The 26411-nt window shown below is 23.8% G+C and overlaps 1 protein-coding gene across 1 annotated transcript in view; it reads left to right on the top strand.

The window, feature by feature from the left end:
• The window catches only part of LOC134837617 (PAS domain-containing protein cky-1), a 103996-nt gene that overhangs the window by 6815 nt on the left and 70770 nt on the right, over nt 1-26411 (top strand). Inside the window, 1 exon segment of the mRNA XM_063853000.1 lies at nt 20166-20347. Within this exon segment, the coding sequence (XP_063709070.1) occupies nt 20166-20347 (182 nt within the window).

The raw sequence follows: 26411 nt of genomic DNA, 5'->3' as shown, positions 1-26411 counted from the left end.
TTTGAGGATGAGACGATTAGAAAAAATGTTTCATGTTGTTAAACGACTTCAATGTACTAATTTGTAATTTAAAATCTAGTTGTAATTTATTTAAAGAGATATTATAAGGAAGTTTTTCTTTCATTACGGAAAACTGTCAAATTTCTCAAAATCAAAAGAATAAAAAAAGTTTTTTTTAAGTTTTATGTCAAAGAGGCATATAATCGTTTGGTTCTTATTATCAAGGATAAGCTCATTACACTTTTCTCATGATCGTCAGTAAGTGGTAGCTTGTTAATTTTCTTCTTTTAAACAAAAGTGTATTGGATTGCAATTAGTCTTCTCTTAAATGTCAGCATCACTTTTGGTGTTTGCCAAGATCTCTAAGTATATAATATGATCTGTTTCGCTTCTGACAAACTAATTAGTGTACTTTTGATTACTATGTCATACTTTTTTGTTCTTAAATTACTGCTTAAGTCCCTGTAAAAGACCTGCTCCTCAACTGCGGAAGTTATCTTAAAATTTGACTGATGTGTTTGTGGATCAAAAAATACATGCGGGTTGAAATGTTGAATAACATTTGAAAATGTCACTATTTTTTTGGCATAGGTTCTTACTATGCCTGAATATCATTGAAGCTGCAATAAAAATAAATTTACTTAAAATTGATAGGTAAAAATTATTATTTTAATAAACATTTTACAAAAAAATAAACTTACCATATTTTAACAAAACACTTTTCAATTTTGTAAAAATTATTAAAGACATAGTAGGAAATATTTTCAAAATTTGTACCAGCCTCTCAAACAGTTACTTGCTTATAAATTTTATTATTTTTGGTAAATCACGCTGGACAATCAACTAAACTGAAAAAAAAATTTTTTTTTGAGAAACTTCAACTTATTTATCTGATTTACTTCGATTTCTAAATAACAATCAAACATTGATATGATGAGTCATTGTCCAAACCATCATCATATATATTATTTTTTTTCAAATTTATACTAAATGTATATGTTGGAAGGAGGTCATAATCAAAGGTTATGTCAACGAAACATTATTTAAAAAAAATATGCCATTCAATTAAAAGACATACTTACAATTCAATAACATTTACGGTAAGGCACAATATACTTACTTACTATTTCATTGGAGTTGCTCGTATAACTAACCAACCCATTCTTTATGTGACCCATAAAAATTTATCTGCTTTACACAATAATTCAGTAGTGATTGTATAACATTGCGTTAATTGTTTGTCTATGTTCAATTGAAGTCTGTTTTTTTTTTAAATGTCTATCTTAAAATTTTATTGCCGTGGAATGTTGAACAGAAAAAAAAGATATAAAATTTTAGCTTCTTTTGAAGCGATAACATTTTATAAACATCATGTGAAGTTCAGTGCGATGCAAGTCTTTAGGGTGTTGCGAATATTTTTCCATATCATTAACGAACAACGTCGAAATTCGCACCATCCTAATAATGCACATCAAAAGTGATAAAGGTCGACTATTTAATAAGACGGGGTCTTGCAAAGTGCACATACATGCCGTCGTCCCGTACACGAATCCTATCATTATGTTTAACATTGGCTAGTCTTTATTATTATCAGCATCTCGCGCTGTTTTATTTTTCGCAGCACTGCAAAAAAAAATTAAACACAACATTCTTTAAGGTAATTTTATCGGACATATGCATGATAGTATGTGTGCCCAACAGTTATCATTATGTGCATTTTCAATACAATGTTTTGCGTTTGTTGGATGAGATTATTCTTATTTTTTTGTGTAGTTGTTGTTGTTATTTCTGTCTGTACTTTACTTTTCTTTGCCAGGCTGAGCTTTAGGGGATATGTACACACAAATATCTCTCAATTTTTTTTTTAGTTTCGAATCGAGAAAATTCTCATGAATATGCGTTATTTACTGTTTTTTACTTTGTTGTTGTTAGATTCCAGCTACCTCTATCTAATAATGGTAATTTTGTATAACTTTGAAAGTCGAATGGAAATCGGTCTTCATTCATTGTGCGTCTCCGGATGAATGAAAGAGCGAGAGGAGTAATGCACTTTGTGTGCCACCTTAGTGCTAATAATTGTTAATTAACTGTAATAAATTTTAATTTCTTGATACATTTTTCATGGTGCACCGTTTCCTTTCGTTTTGTCTTGGCTGCATTCATTCAAGTTCAAGTAATTAGAGGATGGATACAAATTTCATTTACTCTCGAGCGGTTGTGGGTTTCAATATGTAGTTTAGAATGCCATGCCACACAACTTACAAAACTGGGCAGCTCGTCATTATGATTACTTCTATTTGTATTTTGACTAAACGGTCTCTAGTGGTCTACCACGTAGTCTTTAACTTAACAATTTATCATTATATACCTTTTCGTTATTAGGAAGGATCAATTATCCTTTTTTTAAACATTTCTTTTAAAATGTTTGGAAATAAAAAATGTTTGAATTTTAAATGAAATAAATTCAATAGTATTATTTTTATTATGAATTTTTTAAAATTAAATTAATAAATTAATAAAATAAATTAAATAAATAAAATAAAAATAAAATAAAATAAAATAAAATACCTAAAATAAAATAAATTAAATAAAATAAATAAATAAATTAAAATAATTAAATTAAATTAAATTTTATTAAAATTAAAATATAATCATAATTTTTGAGTCTTTTTCAAAAAAAAAAAAAATAAATAATTATCTTGAAAATTAAAAAAGGATTTTAAATTATGTATTAATACCAATTTAAAACAATAATTTATAAAATTATCTTTAAAAATTTATATAATTATTCTTTTTTAAATTTCTAAAATAACAAAAAAAAAAATAAAAATTAAAAAATAAATTTATTCATAAATAAATATTTTATTAAATTATTTTTTAGTTTTTATTAGAATATCTAAATTTATTTAAAATTATACTTACCAATTATTTTTGTGTAATATCCAATCGTTCCAGTCTAACGCTCAATCCCAAAACCACATCCATCAAATCTCATATTGAACCATATTTTCTCTCATTATAATGTTAGACAGATATCAAACAAGTTACCTTTTTATACTTGCTACACATGTTTATTTATTTATATTTATAAACAAACACCAACGGCGCACAAATTGAAATCGCTTGCTGCTTACCTTCACTCCGAATACAAATGAGTTCCATTCTAAAATTATTTTTTTGTAGAAAACCCAAACTATTGACACAAAAAATTAGTTCGAACGATGTTACCAGAATCAATTAGCAAAGACGTGTCAATGTTACATTTTGAATTACTTTTAAAAAAACCGTAGAAACAGTGGAAAAAAATTATGTTGAATAATATATAATGATAATGAAGTTCGTCAACTCTAAGGTGGCAAATTTAGAATGAGTTTAAAATGTATCCGAAGTTGGTTCAATAACCTTTTTGACTTCAATCCGCTTATTCTATTGTCTACTGTTGTCCACTACTTTCATCTCTAAGAAGGTATCAATTATAATGCTTAAGCTAAAAAATCTTTTGTACTTTGTTAATTACATCAAAATCATATCTCTATGGTCTTCAATCATCCAAAAAAATATTTTAAACATTTTTTTTGACGATCCGTTCTTTCTAGTTGTGTATTAGATTATGTTCCTCGATATATATTAACATTTTTTTTGTATGTTCGTTTGTGTTATATGACAGACCACAGTAAAGTAAGATATTAATCATGGAACATATATATCATAATGTTGCTTTGATTTTCTCTTTTTTTTCGTATTCTATTAGTTGAATACAAAAAAAAAACTCATAGCGACGACGAGACAAGACATCCTCAAACAGATTCGGTAGGCCTGTTATTATTATAAACGAAGAAAATAGACGAACGAGTAAAAAAAATGATCTATTAAAATATATTCTAATATAGCTTAATGATTCAGTACAGGTACGGTTCAATACGGTATGGATGATGATAAAATGTAACATTTTTGTCTAGTTTGCCGAGCCCCACTTATTAAAAGTATTTTGTTGTATAAAAGCTAATAATATAACAGGCAAAGTAGTTAAATTTGAACAACAAAAATATAATAAAGAACAGTTTTTGTTTTGCTTCCATTCAAGTTCAAGGAGGTCTTGCTCGAGCTATTGTTGTTTGATAAATAGATTTCTTGTGTTTTTAAGTTCAAGTTTTAATGAATGGGAGTGGAAATGGAAGCCCTTAGTTTTTTGTCTACTCTTTTTGAGGGTGGTCAGTTGGAGCGTCATTAATTATACATTCATAATTATGATTTTTTGTTCAATTTGGTTAAATGGAAAATCAGGCCATCGAAGATCAAATTTTTAATTTTGTAACTTAAGTTGATTTCAAACATCATTGGGTTATTAAGATTGAGTGAAATATCCTTCAGTCAAATTTTTTTTAAAGAGGACTTTGAGGATCATTTAACCAACCTTGATTCAAACTCGAGATTCACATCTTCATAAAAGGATTTTCGTCCTTTCAATTGATAAAAAATGTCTTAACCAGAATTTTGAGTTGATCGATTCTTCTATGAAAACTCTTCAAAAATAAGAAGCTCTCAAGTTCCCAAAAATTATTTAAGGATCAGAAATTTTTGGGAATTTGTGAGCTTCTTATCTTTGAAGGATTCTCAAAGAAGAAGAATCCTTCAAAACAAAATTCTGGTTATGACACTTATCACCCTATGGGCGAAAAACGGGTCAGATTGATCCCTTAAGAGATCAGGTTGACCCCTTAGTAGTCAAATTGATCCCTTAAGGGAATATTTTGATCCCTTAAGGGATCAATTTGTTCCATTAAGGGATCAATCTGACCCGTTTTTCGCCCATAGGGCAATTTAAAGGACGAAAATCCTTTTGTGAAGATGTGAACCTAAAATGGCTTGATTGATAAATTTATAATGGATAAATGAATCTCAAAGTCCTCCTTTAAATTTTTCAAAAATATCTTGAAGAATTTTTCACTCGATCTTAATACCCTTATGATGTTTAAATTCAAATTAAGTTACAACTCTTAAAAATGATCTTCGATGGTAAAATTTTGGATTTAACAAAAAAATCATTTTTCTAATGACCTATTCAATGTCGAAAAAGCTCTTGACTTAGACCTTTAAACTAAAATGAGACTTCAATTTAAAATTGAGACTTATGTTGATATTAACTTAAATATTCTTACAAAAGTCAATAAGATATTTTAAAAATTTAGAAAAAAACAGCTTTTAAAAAGTAATTCCAAATAATTTTTGATAACAACTTAATACATTTGCACACAAATCAATCATTGAAGCACAATGTATGGCTGCACAAAGACGTATCGTGGGAATTATACGAATTCAAGATAATTCCGTTGAATAATTCTCTTGAAATAAACAACATACAGCATTTACTGAAGAACAAGAGCAACAGTATCAGTTGTTCTTCTTACTTTTTTATTGTTCTTTTCTTAGTTAATACTTCAACAAAGTAAAGCAATAAATATTTGAAGATGAAAATTATGCGATATTGATGATTACGATTATTTAGTCTAGAGCTCTAGATTTTTTGTAATTCATATTCTAGATGATTACTCAGTTCTTATCTGATTTTTCAATACTTTCATTGAAAAAATTTTTACTTAGAATTCTTTCAAAGTCGTTAATTTTGTATATAAAAAATGAGATTTTATACAAAAACAACGAAAAATAATTAAGTAAATAAGAACAAAAACCGCAAATAAATAAAAAGTATATCGAGATGATGTGTTTTTGATTAGTAATTAGAGTAAACATTAAATTAGTGTCTACTTTCGTTTCGTTCTCTGAACTGACAGAATTTTTCTCTTTTGTTTTAAGGCTGTTAAAATTTTCGAAAAACATTCCTCGAGAAACGTTAAACGATATAAATAAAAATTTATTGAAAATCCATTTAGTTGTAACTTCCTCATATACGTGCAAAATGAACATTTATCCTAAACGAGCTGCACAGCCAAGCAAATTAAAGCGAACACGGAAGATCTTACTACATCGATTAATTAAGCCTCGTACAAGTTTGTATTCTTTTCTTTGCTGTTTACTTCTTCACTCCAGCCCATGTGAATATGTGAGCAACATATTATTATCCCTTATCCCATCGCGCATAAGTATTTAGTGGGATTCAGTAGTCAGTCTGCAAAAAAAAATATTTAATACAGCACACAACAAAATAAAAAAAGAACAACAAAAAATAATCACAATCAAATATCAGAACAATGCTAATTATTGAATTTATTGCACCATTTAATGCACACAATATTTTCTCCTTTATTTTTATTTCGATTCAATTCAGAGAATGCATAAGAAGAATGTTTTCTTCGAAGGAGTCACACTTTGTATTTTTTTTTTGCTGATTTTTTTTCTCTCGTGGCAAACTGCGCCAAGTTTGATGATGAGAAGACCTCATTACCGCGTTCCTTCGATAAATTACAAACTAATTGATTTATTGCATAATCATAGTTAGTTACTTACAGCAAAATATTAGTATTACCATCTGAGTTTTAAATATAAAAAAAAATTATTTAAAATTTTGATGTCGATAGATGAAAGCACTTTTTTATTTTACAAAATTTATTGATTTAATTTTAATTTTAAAATTAGTTAATTAAAAAAAAATTGATTAAAAAAATTGAAAGTTTAAGAATTTAAATTTTAAAAAAAAAAAAAAAAAAAAAAAAAAACTTTTATTGATAAAATTAGAAAAAAAAATATTAATTAATTAATTATTATTTATTAATTATTTTTTAATTAATTTTTTTAACTTTTATTTATTAAAATTATTTTAATTATTTTTTAATTTTATTTTATTTTATTTGTTTTAATTTATTAAAAAAAAATTAAAATTATATTAAAAAATATTTTAAAAATTTAAAAACATTTCCATTTTGCCATTAAAAAAATCATAAATATTTTTATTTAATTTGTTGCTTTTTTATTTTTTTTTTCTTTATTTATTTTAATAATTTTAATTAAATTATATTTTTAATTTAAAAAATTATTTTTTAATTAGAATAAATAATTATTTAAGATAATTATATATTTAATAAATTATTTTTTTAATTAAAAATCATTGATTTAACATTTTTTTTTAATTTTAATCAAATTTTTACAAAAATTAATTTTGGATTAAAAAATAGACGACAAAACTTATAAAAGCGTATTTTTTATTTTACAAGAAAAATTAAATAAAATAAAAAAAGATTCAACATCAAACCGCTTGCGCTTAGCAAAAAAAAAATAGACAAGCATCACTGCATCTACACTACAGAACCAACAACGATCAAGATATTTTCCATTCATTCAACATTTGTAATTTAGACTGATCGATTAATTGTTTGAAATGGCTTGAAATAATGTATGTTCTCTTCGCTTGCTATTTTTTTTTGATAGACAATATTTAATCGTCGTCTGTGGCTTGCTTGGTGTGTATCGCTAAAAGTGTCTGTCAATATTCATTAAGTTTCAATATGTTGCCATATCACATGATGATGATGAAAAATACTAAAACTAAAAAAAAAGAGATGAAGAAAATGTGATGAAGTCTTGAAAAATACATTATTAATATTACCGCGAATGAAGGAGATTTGTATCTCTGAACTTACAGTCAATTATCGGCATTAATGATGTGTTATTACAGCGTACAAAGTTTTAAATATGTTTAACAGTGTCAGGAAATATATTATTATTTTCCCATAACGTCACAAGGACGGATATGACTCAACTTGTATTTTTAATTTTTTTTATTAAAATATATCAATAAAAAGTTTTATTGATGAAAAATCGCCGCCACGCTAATATTCTAATAATGTAGGTTGCTTAATTTAAAAAAAAAAAATGTTCTGGTTCCCACTACAATTTTAGTAAATTATGTGATTGAATATTTTTTTCGCATATGTTCATCATTATATACTTTTACGGAACGAAAAAAATACCTTTAGATAATAATAATAAAAAAAAAAAAATACAAGCTTACAATGAAAATAAAACGCAAACTGATACACCCCCGAGGCCACAACTTCTAGATTACGCTAATTGCATGTTTTGGATCTACTTACACAACATTTTTTTCGCTCGTAGAATTATATGTGTGAGAATCCGAAAATTTCTGCGGTCATCTTCTTCTAATTTAATGCTAATTTTTCGTTAGTTTTTAATTTTTACTTTGCAAAATAATACAACATAAAAATTGTAAACATTAAAATTATTATTAACTTTTTTTTTGCATTGTTACGAAAAAAAAAGAAAGAAATATTTATAACTGAAAAAATATTTGTAAAAAAAATTTCTCAGTATTCGATCTTTATTCCTCTTATATTTTATGCCTTCAGCAGTTCTTCTCGTTCTTTCAATATTCGATATTCGTTTTATGCATAAATGTATGCGTGTGTGGCTCGAGTAAATCAAATAATAAAGAAGCGTCAAACAGAACATGAAGCGACTTGTAATCTTTTTGACCGTCTACAATTCTAAAATTGCAGTTGGAGATGACTTTTTGTAAGTAAGGCACATAATAAAATTTAATTCTTGTCTTTTTTGCTTTTGGCTTACAACAATGTTCTCTTATCGTTCATCCGTTTTAATTAACGGTGTTCTGTCCTTCATTCAATCAATTTCCTCTACAGAAAAAAAAATTAAAAAAAGTACAAAGGAACATAAAAAATGTTTTCTTTTACAGTTAAAGTCTATAAAAATAAAGAAATTTTTTTCTTATAAAAAAAATAAATAAAAAATGTTAAAAACAATTAAAAAAGAATAAAAAAAAGTGAACTATGCTACTGTTATTATTTTTATACAAAACTTCTTATAAGAAAATCAAAAACCCCGTAAGCTATTTTATTGAAACGAACCATTAACTTTTATATTCATTTTTATTTCATTGTTTTCTGCTTTTTTTTTGCAGTAATCCTCTATAAAATATTTTTGAAACGTGATTGACAGTATTTTGATAAACACTTGATTGACTCCCGTTTTTGTTTTTGCTTTAAACATTAAATGGTGATAAAAGTCAAATAAAGCTCCGTGTTGAACAATTGATTGATATGTGATCATTAGTGTGAAGGAAGAGTAAGGTGGCGTTTTGTGGATTGTTATCGTCCATCAGCCATCAGATATTTTTTTTGCACCAATAGTAAATAATAAAAAAAATATAAAATAAAACAAAAGAAGAAAAATTTTTATAAAAAAATATTTCACAATTGTCTTTTTTTTTCTTTTCGAAGAATAAGTGAAAAAAAAGATTGTGACGACATTGACAAGCATTTATCTGTATCATAGTGTCACAAATGAATAATAATTTGATCACAATGTGAATATGAATGGTATATGAGTCAGAAACAGGAAAAAAAAAACAGTAATAAACGATCGATCAGAGATTGAAATGTGTCAGTCAATTTGGCGACAATTTTATACATTTAACTGTTTCATATTATTTATAATAATATAATGATAAAAACAATCCGTACCGTTCATATTTGAAATAGTTGTACATTTTAACTATGATTGTTTTCAATATCAAATGAATAAATGATTTATGTGTCGCTTTCAAAATTTGCATTAGTTTTGTGGAAGGTTTTGTGTATAAAAACAAAAAGTTGAAAACAAGCAACGAACCCTGTGGTATTGTTGTGAAAAGTTTATGTTTCGCAATGAAAAATTTATTGCGAGGTATTTAAAAACTTAAATTTTGCGAGTTTTCAAATGATTTTTTTTTTGTTTAAATTATATTAGTAGTTAGATTCTTCATTCAATTTAAAATACACGATTATTTTGAGACAAAAATAAGTCCATTCTTTCAATTCTTTTAAAGACCTTTTTGGTTAGTTTTAACCTTAAGATCAATATTGCTGGATAGAATAGAAAAATTTTTGTAAGACCTTTAATGTCAATTAAATTAGAAATTTTGGAAATATGTTTGCCAAAAATAGAAAGCTTTGCAGAAACGTATATTTGATTCTACCATTTGTTTTCAAAAGGCATTGCCAAACTAAAATGATAACAATTATTTTGCATGTTTGCCTTGTAATACATCGGCATTTCGTTGGGTAATCGGTTATAAAATCCATCATTAAGTTAATTTTTGAGAACAGCTGAAGAAAAGTTTTCCCTTAGAGTGCAATGGTGAAATGCAAGTCTTGTTGAATGATGTCTCATGTAAATATTGTATGTCTTGACCAAAATATCGGAATGTTGACTCCATTCACGGCATCTTATTGTCACTCTTCCTTCTTTGCTTATTTTGTCATCCATTATTTTTTTTTGTTAGGTGATAAAATCTTGAACTTAGGTAAAAAATGTCTAAGATAACTTCAAACCTAAAAATAATTAAAAAAATAAATAGGTATGTATAAATTATTTAGTTGTCTATAATTTTTTCCTCATCTCGCAAAAAAAAACTCCTTTGCGAGAAACAATTTTTCACAATATCCAAGAAACAACTAAGAACATTTTAACAGCTTAAAAAAAGGTTGATAATCACCAAAAATTTCACGTTGATTTTTTTACGAATCACAAATTTCGTGATAATCCCTTATAATAAATGGCCATCTATCAAATATTCGCTGTGGACACATAATTTACGGCATTACTTTCGCTTCTTGGATCGCTAATATTTTAAAAATTCATTTCGTAAAAATGCGTAACAAACAGCATTGACAGCATTGATGGCGCTGAAACGAGTAGCAGACGACCGACACGCGTACCTCATTTAAGGAATTTATAGACGTCTCTTGTTCGTATTTTTTAAAGGAACCGTCAAAATCAACACAAGAAGTCATAAATTTTATAAATGTCTCATTTGTTCTCACCTCTTTATTTATATTTAAATTAAAAAGACACTCGAACGTTAATATTCAATTCTCGTAAGTTTTTATGTCTCCGTTTCATGTCGTCGTCGCCCAAAAAATAAAAACATATTCAATTAATTTATTTATAACAATAAGGAGCCACTAAATTTCTATAACATCAAAAGAAATTGAAACACGCGATGAGAATTTGAAATTTTTTAACTTTTTTTTTGGGCATTTGGTCAGATTCACAAACATTTAAAATGCAGATGAATGAATGAAAATTAGTATGCACCAGTAGTAGTTTAGTTATTTTAAATAAAGACCAACATTTATATTTTTTTTCTTTAACGGGCATTGTTATAATTTTTTACACACAATTCTTTTATTTATTTATTTTTTTTGGGGAGAACAAGAACTTTTGTTTGGAGTCAGTCAGGGAACAATGCAACGCTTTTGTGAGCATTAGACGCGTGCTCTTTAGAAATGATTGGAATGCAGTTACACAAATAATCCATCATTTTCATCATAGACAAGATAGACCTCACACTAAATTCTTTACTTTCAATCATAAGCCGATTGTTCACTTAAATACAAAATATTTTATTATAAATGCTCGGTATTGTTTTAATATCAAAAATTTAAAATTCATTCATTAAAAATATTTCAAAAATTTATTCCAGAAAAAAAAATTAAAATGATACAAATTACAACAAAAAATGTAGTTTAAGAGAGTCATTCAGCGGAATTTAACTTTCATCTTCAATCGTATCCGAAAATCTATTAAAACAAAAACATCGTGTTTTACATAGTTGCCATGCTGTGTCGGGACCACGTTTAATCTTTTGCCGAATTATTGATGGATTAGCGGTTGATGTAATTGATGTTTACGGCGATAATGTGAGGGACTTTATATAGGGGTCGAATTTAGGCCGAAGCAATAAATGAAAGTGTTTCATGTTTTTAAGGACAGTGCAAAGTTATATTTAATAACTAACTTTTATAAATTTGCAATATCTAAGCTTCGTATAAACAATTAAAATAGTCAAATTTTAGCAAAAAGAACGTAATCCTACTGAAGTAAGTATTTTATGCTACATCAAAATATTTATAAATTTAAAGGTATTGCTAAATTTCATAAAAAACTTTGCCACACTAATGAACTATTTGCAGAATGTTTTATGTCCTGGATGACGAACAAATAAAGACAAAGAAGTAAATTATGAAAAAACATAATAGAAAAAAATTCTAATGATAACGAATGTAAACAGAAAGGTAAACAGAAAATCAATGACGTCGTTTAACCGAAGTAACAGAAAACTACAATATGTGCATATGAGAAGAGATTCCAATTATAAAGTTTACTTGCGTTATTCATATTACCGATGGAGCTGCAAGTCAATACAAAAACAAAACAAACTTTAAAAATCCTATAAGTAGAAACACTTGGCCTTAAATGGCATTTTCATGCCACTTGCCACGGCAAGGGAGCTTCTAAAAACTTAAAAAGGATGTTCATAAAAAATTCTATGTTGGAAAGACATTCCAAAGAAAAATGCAGAATGCTATATGCCGATTAGGTTGATAAATTTAATTCAGATTATAAATATTAATTTGGTTAGAAAAGTGACGATACGTTTTAATAAGAACAAACCAATGTTACTGTCTGCCATCTGAAATCTGTCAATTAGAATAGAAAATGTTAAAACTAGTAAAAATTACTTATGAAGTTCCTTATCTCTTATTCCTTATATCTACTCATAAGAGAGTTCTTACAATACGACTAATAGGAATGATTCCCTCCCCTCACTCCTTAAAAAATTAAAATGACGAGATATGAAAGATTTTTATTAATTGTGTTGGCCTATTTTAAAAAATATATCTAATCCAGTATGAATAAATAAAAGTTACAAACAAAAGTTAATAATTTATTTTAAAAAACGTCATTCATAAACTTGATGATTTATATTAACATATTCATTTAAATATTTACAAATGTCGCAAAATTTGAATGTGTAAAAATTTATAATATTACGAATGACATTGTTTTCCTCTATATTTATTTACAAAATAAGGTAATAAATAAAAATATTTAAAACATATGGAAAAACGTAAATGTATCAATCAATCAATTCATATTAGAAAACGGTAATAAATTTTCTTGTAACACAAAAATTTCTTTTAAAAAATGAATTGATTTACAAAATATAGAAAACCTGCATAAAATGTAACATTTAAATTATATCTCATTTTCTCTCAATGGCAAAATTGTATCAAAATATTTAAAAACAACATTAATCCGTTCAAAAACAACATTTAAAACATCATGTTCCCGTATTTCATATCTTGATCATTTTTTTTTCGTAATTCCAAGAAAACATTAACATTTTTATGAAAGGAGGAAGAAAATACATTATTGTTCAATAATTTATCAATGTTACTTACTTACTTCGAAGCAAATGGACAATAGAGATTTGAATATTTTTTTTTTACGTCGGTCGATGATTGTGCTGCCCCGAGGCCTCATCTAAACAATTGCTGCTATTTTTAAAGCCACACGACGACCTTGAGTCGAAAAATTTCTCTGCAATGAAAAAAAATAAAATTAAATACAAAGTATGACAAACCCACAATAACAACCTTGCCTTCTAAATATTTAAAGCTCTCGTTTATTTTTTTTTGTACAAAAATAAATAATAAACAACAACAAGAGTAAGCCACACGTCTGTCGTTCCTTTGGATGGATGCTTGGGACGTGGATACAAATTGTGCAAATTGTATAGATTAGCGTTTTTTTTACTTCAACTCTCCTTCATGAGCTTAAATGATAAATTACCATCATTTAACAACATAATCCATCAAATTAGTTTAAATATTCCATTCATTTATAAACTTGTACAGAGCTTAGTTTTGTATTTCCTTGAAGTAAGAAAAAAAGTTTTTGAATGCAATTCTAGTATAAGCATTTTTTATGAGTAATGAGCGAAAAAATAGTGAAACATAATAATATTAATTTATAATCTCTCTAATAATAATCATTAACGTCTCATCATATATATTAAAAAGTAAAATGATAAATAAGTGATAATTTTTATTTTATTATTTATAATAAAAAATATGCTTTAAGTACACATAAAATTCAATTAATCTTATTATTATTTCTTGTTCTTTTTCAACTCTATTAAAAAAAAATCTTATGAAAAAACTAAAAGTAATAAAATAACAAATTATGTTATTTAATAGAAGTTTAATGTTAATAACATTAAATAAAGTGTGAATATTAAATTCAAATTTATGTTTATTTAAATGCCGACACATAATTACTCGACTACTGAGTGTGTGGGTTGAAGTGGGATCAAAATATTATTTATTTTTAAAAAATATTTGTCAGCAACTCCCAAGAGAAGTAGAGACACAATGACAAATAATCAGATCAACTTTGTATTTATTATATAGTTTATTGTTATTATTATTATGATTATTAATATTTATTAAAATATGGTAGTTGATGAAGTGTTGAATTACCACCTTTGAGATAAATAATAATATTAATTTTTATTAGAATTTATATTAAAATTACAAACAAATTGTAAGTGATTAATGATTTATTTATTCAAAACTGCAGGAATTTTACGCGGAAATCGGTAAAATATATTGTAATAAAATTATTAAAAGGCTTCCGATGAAAACATTATTATCACATTATCCATCAAAAATATTTTTTATTTTTTTTTCTAGCTTCTAGAATTACGCAATGTCACTTTGTTGTAGTGTACGTTAATCTCCCGATGTGTAGAGAGGGATTTAAAATGTATTATTTTATTGTATATTTATTTGTACAGGGCGTTTTGGAAAAAAATTGTCATATTTGATTGATATTTTTAACAATTTTTTTTGTTTTAAAATTATTTTTTATCCTTTTGAATTCATTTAAAAAAAATTAATTTAAAAGAAATTATTTAAAAATTAAAAAAATTAATTTTAAAAATTTAATTTAAAATTTTAATTAATTTTTATTGAATTAATTAAGTGGATTGTATGTATTCAAATATTTGATTTTTTTTAAATTTAATAAAAATTATCATTTTTTAAAAATTCAATATAAAATTTTTAATAATTTAAATAATTAAATAACAATTAATAATTTAATTAAAATTAAATTAATAAATATTTAAATTAATTAATAATTTTATTATTTTTAATTTTTAAAAAATTATAATTTTTATTAATTTAAAAATAATTATTTTACAATTTTTTAAACTTTTTTTTCAAATTATTTTAAAAAAAATAAAATCTAAAAATATATTATTTCACTTTTTTTAGATTTTATTTTTAAAATGATTTTAAAAAAATAAAATCTGAAATTATATTTTTTCAACTTTTTTTTAGATTTTTTTTTATTTTTATCAGAAAATAATTTGAAATAAAAAAATAATTTTTTTTTTAAATCTAAAATTTCGAAAAAAGGATAAAAATTCTCTGTATAAAAAAAAACGTAGAAGAAAAATAAAATGCAGACGAATACCAGTAGCCGTGTTTTAGTAAATGTTTACCTTTTTTTCTGTTCTTTACGTACACATTTTTTCTGTTTTTTGAACAATAGTCTGGTATAACACACACCTTTAATGTTGTTGTCGATGGCATATATATGATGAAGGAACGAACGCACCACCGCGGAATATTTACATTTTTTACACTTTTGTTCGAAAAATAGCGTCTACAAAAGAAAAATATTTCTCATTCCACGAGCTATGAACCAATAAGTTCACAAAAAAGTTAAAAAAATAAAAAAAAAATAACAACTTTTTATGTATATTTAAATATTTGCATAGAAATAAATCGTATCAGATGTATCTCTTTTTTTTTGTTGGATTTGTAACCGAGTGCTATATCTACCAAGTAGTATCGGATTACAAAATATATTCATAAAAGAAAAAAAAAATAAGTAAGCGATCTAAAACACATTGGATATGAGTATTCAAGTCTTTTTTTTTGCTGCGGAGATAACGACACTGCGAATGTTTGTTTGTTTGTCGTTATGTTTTGCTGCTTCTGAGGTAATACTCTTTATGTGCCTCGAGGTAATATTATGACACATTGATGTCAATTGATTGGTTTGGTAGACGCGGTGCGACGACGAGATTTTTATCGCTAAATTTATTTGCATATTTTTGCATTAATGTTGAGAATTGTATGATCTAGTCATCAATTTTGTTAATTTATTTAGAAACTTGGACGAGTTTATGCTCATAACAATATTTTATTATATTACTAAACATTTACTTATTGAACATTGAACAATTACATTAAAAATATATATGTTGGAGGCCAATAATATTTTTTTTTATATTTATTTGCAAATAGTAAAAATATTTTACACAACACATAAATTTTATTTAAATTTCTGAACTTTGTGTACCCGAGAAATATTTTTTTTTTTCTAAAACTAAAAGACCTTCATGCAAACGGAATCAGCATGATATGAATTTACACATTTTTATTATTATTTTATTCTTTTTAAATAATACAAAAGTATTTTTATACAATTACGAACAATTTATACATTACATGAATGTTATATTTGTTTAGTAGAAATTTTTAAAATTTAAAAAAAAAAGTTAAATTTCATTGAAGTTAAGAAGTATAGAACTTTTTTAACTGAATTTAAAAAAAAAATAATTTAATTCTTTAGCTTTGGAAAAAAGTTTAAACATAAAGATTTTTTAAAAAATTAATTCATAAAATAAAAAAAAAATAAATATTTTTTTCAATATTTACAAATATTTTAAATTTTATTATTTTTTTTTATTTTATGAATTCAAAAATTGAATTTTTAAATATTTTATTTCATTTTGAATATGTAAGACTTAAAACTAAAAGAATTTAAAAAACTTAAAAAAAATATAAAAATAATAGCAAAAAAATAATTTTTAATTTTAAAATAAAAAAATAAAATATTTCTTTCAATACTATTACAAATATTTTAAATTTTTTTAATTTGTGAATTAAAAAATTTAATTTTTAAATATTTGATTTAATTTTTAATAGATGAAACTAAAAAAAGCTAAAATTAAAAATTAAAAATAAAAAAATTTAAAATTATAAAAAAAATTAAAAATATAAAAAATTAAAAAAATATATATAACTTTATCAATTAAAAAAAAATTTAAACCTTTAAAAAAAATAGATTTTTGCACTTTTATGTCTTTTAAGGTTTAAATTTTGAGTTTTGTAATTAAATTTACTACTGCCTTATATTTTTAATAAATGCTTAACATTAATTTATAAAAAATAAATTTCATTCAAATTACACAACATAACAAAAATGACCAAAAAATGTGTGTAAAGAAAGAAAATTAAAAATTCGTTAAAATAATAAACAAGAAAAAATACAAGTTTTTTTTATTCTTTCTTTCTTAAAAATAAGAAAAAAAAATAAAATAAAATTATATAAAGGTTAAAAATGAATGTTATACATTTAAAAATATATATCTTGTGTACAAAGTATAAAAATGTATATAATGAAAGAAAGATGTGTATATATGTTAATGTTGTAAAAAAATGTTTTATTTTTCTGTCTTGCGAAAAAATAAGCAGTAACGCACGACATTGATTATAAAAAAAAAATAAAATCTTTTCATTAATTAGGCGCCTTGCAATGTCCTGTTCTTCTTTTGTTTTCTTCGCCATAAATTTAAGCATTTTGGTAAATAACAACTTTGTTTACAACGAAAAATAGTTAAACATTATCTAATCTTGTTTAATTATGTACAAATTGCAATAAAACAGAAGCTTGCACTGATCTTTTTATTATATTAAATCCCGATCGGATAGGCAAAAAAAAAAATAGTGGCGTCGTCATCATGACAATCAAGATCACGATTTTTCGTACAATTTGGTCAAAGTTGCACATTCTCGCGTTTCGTATAAATAAATAATAATCGTGAAAGTATTGAACTATACGACGACGGAGTGTTAGTTATATCGCCAGCGAAGATGATGACGATAATAAAGCTTTAAAGTGTACGCTTTACACTTCATTTTCCGAGATGTGTGAGTCCCGAGTCTCTAGATTTTGCTTGCCCATAATTGTGTCTTTAATATGATTTATACATGATATTTACGGACAATTCACGCTGCTTCACCTAATAATTTTGCAACATTTAATCGATTATGATTGCATCAAATTATTATATGTGTTTTAAAATGTGTCTTGGTGCAAGGTGTTAATGTTCCGCGTATAAATTTATCGCCGCATATAACATATATAACATGTATATTATGTTATATTAATGTCTATGTTTGCGAAAAATCATATATTTTATAAAATTTTTCGTGCATTATGAAAACGTTTGAATATTTATTATAAAAATTTATTATTATTATTTTGGTCCATCCGTATCGTGTGAGTGAATGATAATAATGATGATTACCGTCTCTTACAAAAAATAAACATTTATCATCAGCATCTTTCTCCTTGTGATGTGTGCCTTTCCATTTTTTTATAATAATAATATGTAGGAAGGTGATAAATGTTCACATCAATAAATGACACACACATGTCGCGACATTTGATCGACATGGATATAATCTATGAACATCTGTCATTGCTTTTTGCAACCTTATAATGATAATAAATACTTTTATATACGAGAAATGACAAAAAATATTCATGATGATTGAATAAATTGTAGATGTGTTGTGTGGCATTTTCCTTATTTTTTTCATTCGAGATGTATAAGATGATATTTATAAATAAATAAATACATTTAAAAAAAATGATTGTAAAATAACTGCATGGTGATACTACTTTTCGAAGTGATACAATCTAACATATATTAAGTACTGTTAATATTTTTCCGTAACAAAATAATATCAAATGAGAGATAATTGTGATTGATTGGTAATGAACTGAGTTTTTGTCATGAAATATTATGTTATATAATAAATGTATAATTATTTTATTAAGATATTTTATTTTTTTTTTCTTATTATTTGTATTTTTTATAATTTTTAATATATAAATAAACAATTATTAATGATAAAATTTTTAAAAAAAATTTATGGCTCTTATATTATTTTTTAAATATATAAAATTTTTAATAAATTTTATAGAAAAATTAATTAAAATTTATTTTTTAATTTATAATAAATTAAAATAAATATTTTTAAAAAATCTAAAATATAAAAAAAATAAAATTAATTTATAAATATTTTTATTTATAAAATTTTTATAATTAAATTTTATTTTTTAATCTAAAGCATAATTATTTTTTTTATTTTTTAATTAATTTTTATTTAAAATTAAAACTACTATAAAAATTATAATTATATTATTTATTTAATACTATATTATTTTTTTAAATATTATTTGATATTAATATAATATTAATGTTATTTTTAATTTTATTATTTTTTTTAATAAATATATAATATATAAAAAAATAAAATTAATTTAAAATATTTTATTTTAAAATGATTATAATTTTTAATAAAAATTTTTATTTTTTTTTTTAAATTTTAAATTATAAAACAAATTATATAAAAATTTGTTTTTATTAAAATTTTTTTATTTTTTTTTAAATTAAAATTTTTCTTAAATACCCTTATTTATCTATTATTTAATTTTTTTTTCTTAACATTTTTTAACAAATAATTTTTTTATATATTTTATTATTTATTATAAAAAAGGTTTTTTTATTTAAAGGTGTAAAGTTAAAGATTATTATTATTAATAAAATCAATATTATTATAATCATAAACAATTAAAGGTACATAAAGTTCCATTAAATTTGCATTGTTTCTATAAATATCATAATAAATTTAAATTATTATTTACATCTCCCAATACAGAAAAAAATAATTCTCAACGACGATTGTAAATTTATTTACATTTTTTATTATTACATTAATATTAAATAAATTACAGCGATAATGTTTTTTAAATCATGTTAGTTATATGTTCGCTTATTGATTAAAATATAATTTATGTGGGTAATTAAAGGCGTCTAAACAATGTGTCACTTAATTAAATACCATGATGGCGTGATACAAAAAAAAATCCAGGTGTACAAAAAAAAATTACCTCATTATTGTTGTGATTTTTTGACGTGTGTTAGATATTTTGTAACAAGTTGAAAAAATATTTCGCTCCAAAAAATAGGAATTTATAAATAAATATTTTTGTAGGCGTTGAAAAGTGATGATGATGATTATAATTTATTTATTTTATGGCATTATATTTGTGAATTATTTGCATCAATTTTTCCCATGCGTGCGATGATGATGATGATGATGGGTGTTACCCGTGTATGATTTTTAATGATATATGTGCACTGACAACCACAATGTTACTTATGTTATTTTTTTTATTTTTCTGTACATTTCCAGGTTTGATGCAAATAAATCAACAAAGGGAGCATCAAAGCTTCGTCGAGACTTAATTAATTCAGAAATAGCGAATTTACGTGATTTATTACCGTTACCACAATCGACGAGACAAAGGTTGTCCCAGTTGCAACTAATGGCCTTAATATGCGTTTATGTGAGGAAAGCCAACTATTTTCAACAGGGTAAGTTATATTTTTATTCATTTATTGACATTTAAATTGATTAAAATTGAATTTTAAAATTTTATACATATTTTGTAACGCAATAACTCAAGTTCTGATTTACGAATTACTTTGAGGATTTTTGTAATGTATTTGAATCTTCTTAGAGAAGGTTTATGTGCTAAGAAACTTAAGAAAAAATTTAAGGAATCGCGGAAAAATGCCTTTTTAGTATGTGAGCTTCATTGCATACCTTACAGGAGCTGAAAATTCAATTTTATTAAGAATTATTGATCTAAGGTAGAACGAAGTCTACGGGTCCATTATTAAAATTTCAAAATAATAAATAAAATCAATTTAATTAAAAATTCAATATGTTTAATTATGCCAAGAATAGAATTGTTCATGCTAATGTCATTGTTAAGTCTGTTAAATTTTATAATAATTAATTACAAAACCGACACAAAATAAAATGCGGCAGTTTTTTCTGCATTCAATACAAAACACAACATTTATACTATATTTTTATATATGATATAAAGTAACACGTTGTGTCAGATTGTATGCAAATTCATTCATTCGGTTCCGGTTTCCATCTCGCACTGTTGCTGATTTATTTATGGATGACAATTCAGGATTTGTGTTCTAGTTTGCGAGCTTTTTGTTTGCGTTTCTACGCAGGCAGTCAGATAAGTAATGATGATGAGGCCATTTATCTCGATTTTCGAGAGAAGCGATAAATATTATTCTTAATTACTCTCGAAATGCCTTGCAAGGTAACAACTAGTTGTGAAAAGAAAAATAATTAATAGTGCCTAGTTGGACGCACACATGCATTATTTTACCATTTCGAGCAAGTAAGTCACTTGCTTGAGCCGTGAGAGTTGAGTGCACTCATTAATTTATAGAGCACTAAAATATTATGAGTTTAATGTTTAAAAAATTAATATTAAGTATTTTTCGTGAATTAGGCTGATGCGATGAGGAAAAAGGTTTTAAATTTTAGTTTTTGAATTTTTAAATAAATTTTAGGTTTTTAATAAAAAATTAAAAAATATTTTTTTTATCTTTAAAAAAAATTTAAAAATTAAAAAAAAATATTTAAAAAAAATATTTAAAAAAAAATTAAAAATATATATTTAATTGTATTTGATGAATTTTTCATGGGTGAAAATTTTTTGAAATTTTTTTTTCGCGCTAAACATTCCTTGAGTCATCAGAATCTCTTTTCTCCATGAAACATATGCTCGGGAACGCATAGTTTTTGCCACAAGTGCTTAGTTTCAACTTTTGTAGGGCAAAATCAATATAAATTTTATAAAATTTGATTAAATTTAATCAATTTAATATTAATTCAAAATTATTTTTTTTTCTGAATTTTCTGAAAACTTTAAATAAAAAAAAATAATATTTAAATAAAAAGTTTTAAAATGACCTTTTCTAATTTAAAAAAAAATAAATAATTAATAAAATTTAATTTGGTCAAAAATTGATTTAAATTCTTTTGTGTTCAAAGAAACACAAAATATTCAAATTAAATTAAAATTTAATTCAAATTAAATTAAAATTTAATTCAAAATAATAAGCGCCAAAAATTTGAAAATTACCTTTCTGCTAATTCAAGTTTTATTATAATTTAAAAAAATAATAATTTAAATTAATAAATTTTTAAATTAAATAATTTCTTTTAAAATAATATTTAAAAATCGAAAGTAACAGCCTCTTTTTAAATGCAAAATTTTTTTCTAAAATTTCATCAGCCTATTATTCAAAATTTTATTTTTTAAATATTTTTGTTAAAATAAATATATGAATAATTTTCCACGAATTACTTTACTTAAAAATGTCAGTTTTGGCATGTGCGCAAAAAGTTGCAATTTGTCATATTTAATGCCACACGCCTCTCGCACCGATAAAAAGTTGCCGATACTATTACAATAAATCATCGAAAAATACGAAAGATTTGCATAAAGCGACGAACCTTTCTATTTAAACTTTTTTTTTTATGAAAAAAAAAAATATTTACTTAAATTAATGTTTTAATAACTTTTTAATGTTTTTTTTACGCGAGCGACAAAAAAAGGAACAAAAAGTGTATTTTTCAGCACACTCCATCAACTTTAAAATTTATTGCCTTCTTGATAAATTAACCGCACACTTTTCCATAAAAATGATTCATTTACTCGTCATGATTTTTAAATTTTTTCTCCGTCTCGCTTATAGGTTTTTATTTTTTTTTATTATTTTAACACCTCAGCATAACAATATTATTGGATAAACATCATCCAATATTTACGCTTAAATGAGCGTAACGGATCACGTGCTGGGCGAAGCTTTTTTCGGAGGAGTTTAATGGGTAACGCCAATTGTTCCGCGCATCATTTGTTCTAATTTAATTACCAATAAATCCAATAAACTAAAAAAAAATCAATATTTATTAAAAATGCATGTTAACGAACGGGTGACATTAATAAATAATAATATATCATTCGCTTATCACCTGATTAATTTCTAGTGAGACCCGGAGAGTGCTTTATAATCCTATAATGGCCTGTTACATAAATTTTATTTAATTTCTTCATTTAAAAAAAAAACTTTCATCGTCGTCGTCGCGTCTTTGTGTATCATTATTATTAACATTCGAAAAAAAAATACTTATCGGTTATCCAAATATTAAAAAAAAATAAAAGGTAACGATTAAAATGTAACAGTTTACAGATTTTTTTTTATTTATGATGGACCACATGTAAGCATTAACCCATTATTATAATGTAAAATGTGTGTGCGTAGAGAGATAATTAATTAAGTAGAGCTCGGTATCTTGTAAAAGTCTGAAATATATTTAAATTGAATTGCTTGCGGTAGCCATGTATGATGATTTTTTTTATTAAATACTTCTTAAATACAAAAGACGAGAAAGAAAGGAAAACAATTTTTAAAAGCTTTTTTTTTTGTTTAAACATTATTTATGGTTACAAGTTCTTTGAGCGCCGAAAAAAAAGTTATTATTACTAAACGAAGGCGTTATGTGTGTGTGGCGCAAAGTGAAAACTAAATATACACTACATTAAAAACCAATAATATATTAAAGTATATTAAAAAAAAAAAAATAAAAAAAAGTTAGTATAACAAGAAATTTGAATATAAAACGACGTGTTTTACATGTGTTTTAACACAAAACTTTTTTTCTTCATTTTATTTTTTTTTGTGCTTTAATATTTGAAAAATAAAATGAAAGAAAGAGAAAATAAAACAAGAATTATGTTAGATGGTGTTTTTTAAATGTTTTTAGTACGACATTTATTGGGTATTTATTTGATAAATGATCTGCAGAATTTCAATATTTTAGCAATTCATCATTTTTTTTGTTGTTGTCGCGTTTCGCAGAAAAAAAAATGATTTTGCAAAAAAGGTTGTCTGTTATATGAATTTATTGGAAAAAAAAAATTAATATTGATTTTAAAAAATTTGACAAATAAAAAAATTAAAAAATACTAAAAGTAAAATAATTTTTAATTAAAAAAAAATTAATTTATTAGACTTAGTTATAATTTTTTATTTATTTACTATTTTAGTTAAAATTAATTTAATAATTTATAATTGGATAATACTTTTTAATTATTATTATTTATTAATTAATTAATTAAAATTATTCATAAATTTATCATAAATATTCAGTTAGTTTAGGTAAACCATGTCTAAAGTACTTGCAATAAATTCTTAAAAATATTAAAGACGAAAAAAAAGTAGAATAGGAAATATTGAATATCTTGATTTAAATTTTTAGAAAGAATAAAAATAAAAAATGAAAAAAATATTTTTGTAAATTTAAGCAGATTTTTTTTATTAATTTTAAAATTTTTTACACATTTACATATTTTTAATTAATTATCTTTTATATCATATATTTTTTTAAAATAAATTTGAAAAAAAAATAAAAAAAAAATTAAAACTTAAAAATCGCAAAAAAATAATAAAATTTTAAAATAATTAATTAAGTAAATTATTTTAATTTTTTAATAATTCATTTTTTTATATTTATAATTTTTTAACATTTATTGTTGCTTATAAAAGCAATATTTAAAAATTATTTTAAATGTTAATAAAAAAATCATAAATACAAAAAATTTAATTAATTTAATTTTTTATTTTTTGGGATTTGTAAGTTTTTAATAATATTTATTTATTGTTTTTAGCAAATTTATTTTTAAAAAATATATGATATAAAAGATAATTAATTAAAAATAAATAAAATGTGTAAAAAAAATTATAAAAAAAATAATTTAACATTAAAATTACCATTTTTTTGTTTTTTTGAAAATTTTATAAATTTGTTAAAAAAAATTTAACTGTAAATTTTTTAAAATTTTAACAATTTTTGAAATTTTAAAAATTGAAGAACTTTTATTGAGTTAAAATTATTTTTTTTACCATACTTTTTATCGAAATGCGGTAATTTCTATCGCTTTTTTTTCATCATGACAACAATTTTCTCCTCATATTCTTTGTTACACTTTAATCGTTTTGTTGTCAGTCGTGTTACGCTCTAAGGAAGGACAACCAATCATCACATTTCAAAAAATATATTAATAACTTGCATTTGGTGCCATTAAAAAAATACATTTTTCGCAGTGTAATTATCATAAATCACTCAGATTCCTTTTTAACACCTTGTTCTTTTGTCTTCGCGAACTTCTGTTTCTGTTCTTGTCAATATCTTTTCAAGTCCGTAACAAGACAAGAGGAGAAAAGCAATAAATCAATTCGTAGGTCGCGATCGAGATTTCTGTGCAAATGTGTCACAAAATGCGTTATGGTAACAAAATATCGCTTGGCAACAACTACCGCTATCTGGCTTGTTGTCTCGTTGTGTAATATTTGTAAACAAAATATTTTAAAATAAAATCTCGAACGAAATAAAAACAAAATAGAAATTGAACAGAAAAAATGCCTCGAAGCTATTTGTTATGGTTTTGTTTCAATTTTCAAGGCAACAAAGGCTCTCTCTACGAGAAAAATAATCAACAGCACGGCTTTGATCTTGTTTCGTTCGAAATGTAGTGTAACATTACCGCATAAAAATAAAAAAAAATAATAACAATAATGGGAGATTGTATAGTTTTCAATTTACCGAAAAACACATTACAGAACAAATAGACGTGGTTTTTGTGGTGGTGTGAAAATCAATTTTGTGGCCAAAAGTTACACACGATTTACATGACATCTAGCTACAATTTGTGCTTTTTTTTTAAAGACATTGACCTTCGGATCGCATTCAGATGCTACTTGATGCCTTCCTTATCTAATCATGTCATTTGCCTTTCATTGATCTTTGCCGCTAAACTTGAAAAAATTTTTTGAATTAAATCAATTATCACCGTGTAAACATCCGAAAGAAGGTACAATTAGATTCATCATACTAATTAAACTCATGACACATTGACGCACCGATCAAAATCAGATCAAGTTAGATTCTTTTTAGAAACTTTTTTTTTTGACTGAAAAAAAAAATTAAATTTAAATTGGTGTCAGTTCCATTAAATTTCAAAAAGCGGACAAAACAGGAATTTACGGGTTCGCGGATTAGTTATTTTTTTGTCAGAAAATTTATATTAAATGTTCAATAAGAGCGCATTTTAATAGATTTCAATACGATTTATTATTTAAAAAAATAAAAAAAAAATATTAAAAATATTCAAACATTTAATTAATTAAAAAATTAAAAATTAATTTAATTAATTTATTTAATTAAATTTAAAAAAAAATTATTTCAATTTAAAAAATTGTTTAAATTAATTTTTATTTTATAATTTTTTACCAAAAATTATTTTAAATTTAATAATTAAAATATTTCTTTTTTATAAAAAAAATTAATTTAATTCAATAAAATTAAATTATAATTTTTTAAGATTTTTAAAATAAATAAATAATTTTTTTAAGTTTTTTTTTCAAATTTCAACAAATAAAATAGTAAAATTTTTTTTAATTAAAATTAATAAAAATTAAATTTATTTTTAAATTTTAAAAATTTTTAAATTAAAATAAATTTTAAATTTTTTTCTATTTTTCTGTTCAATTTCTATTT

The sequence above is a fragment of the Culicoides brevitarsis genome, chromosome 1 (assembly GCF_036172545.1).
Source record: "Culicoides brevitarsis isolate CSIRO-B50_1 chromosome 1, AGI_CSIRO_Cbre_v1, whole genome shotgun sequence".
Taxonomy (NCBI): Eukaryota; Metazoa; Arthropoda; class Insecta; order Diptera; family Ceratopogonidae; genus Culicoides; species Culicoides brevitarsis.
This window is presented reverse-complemented; position numbering and strand designations above follow the sequence as displayed.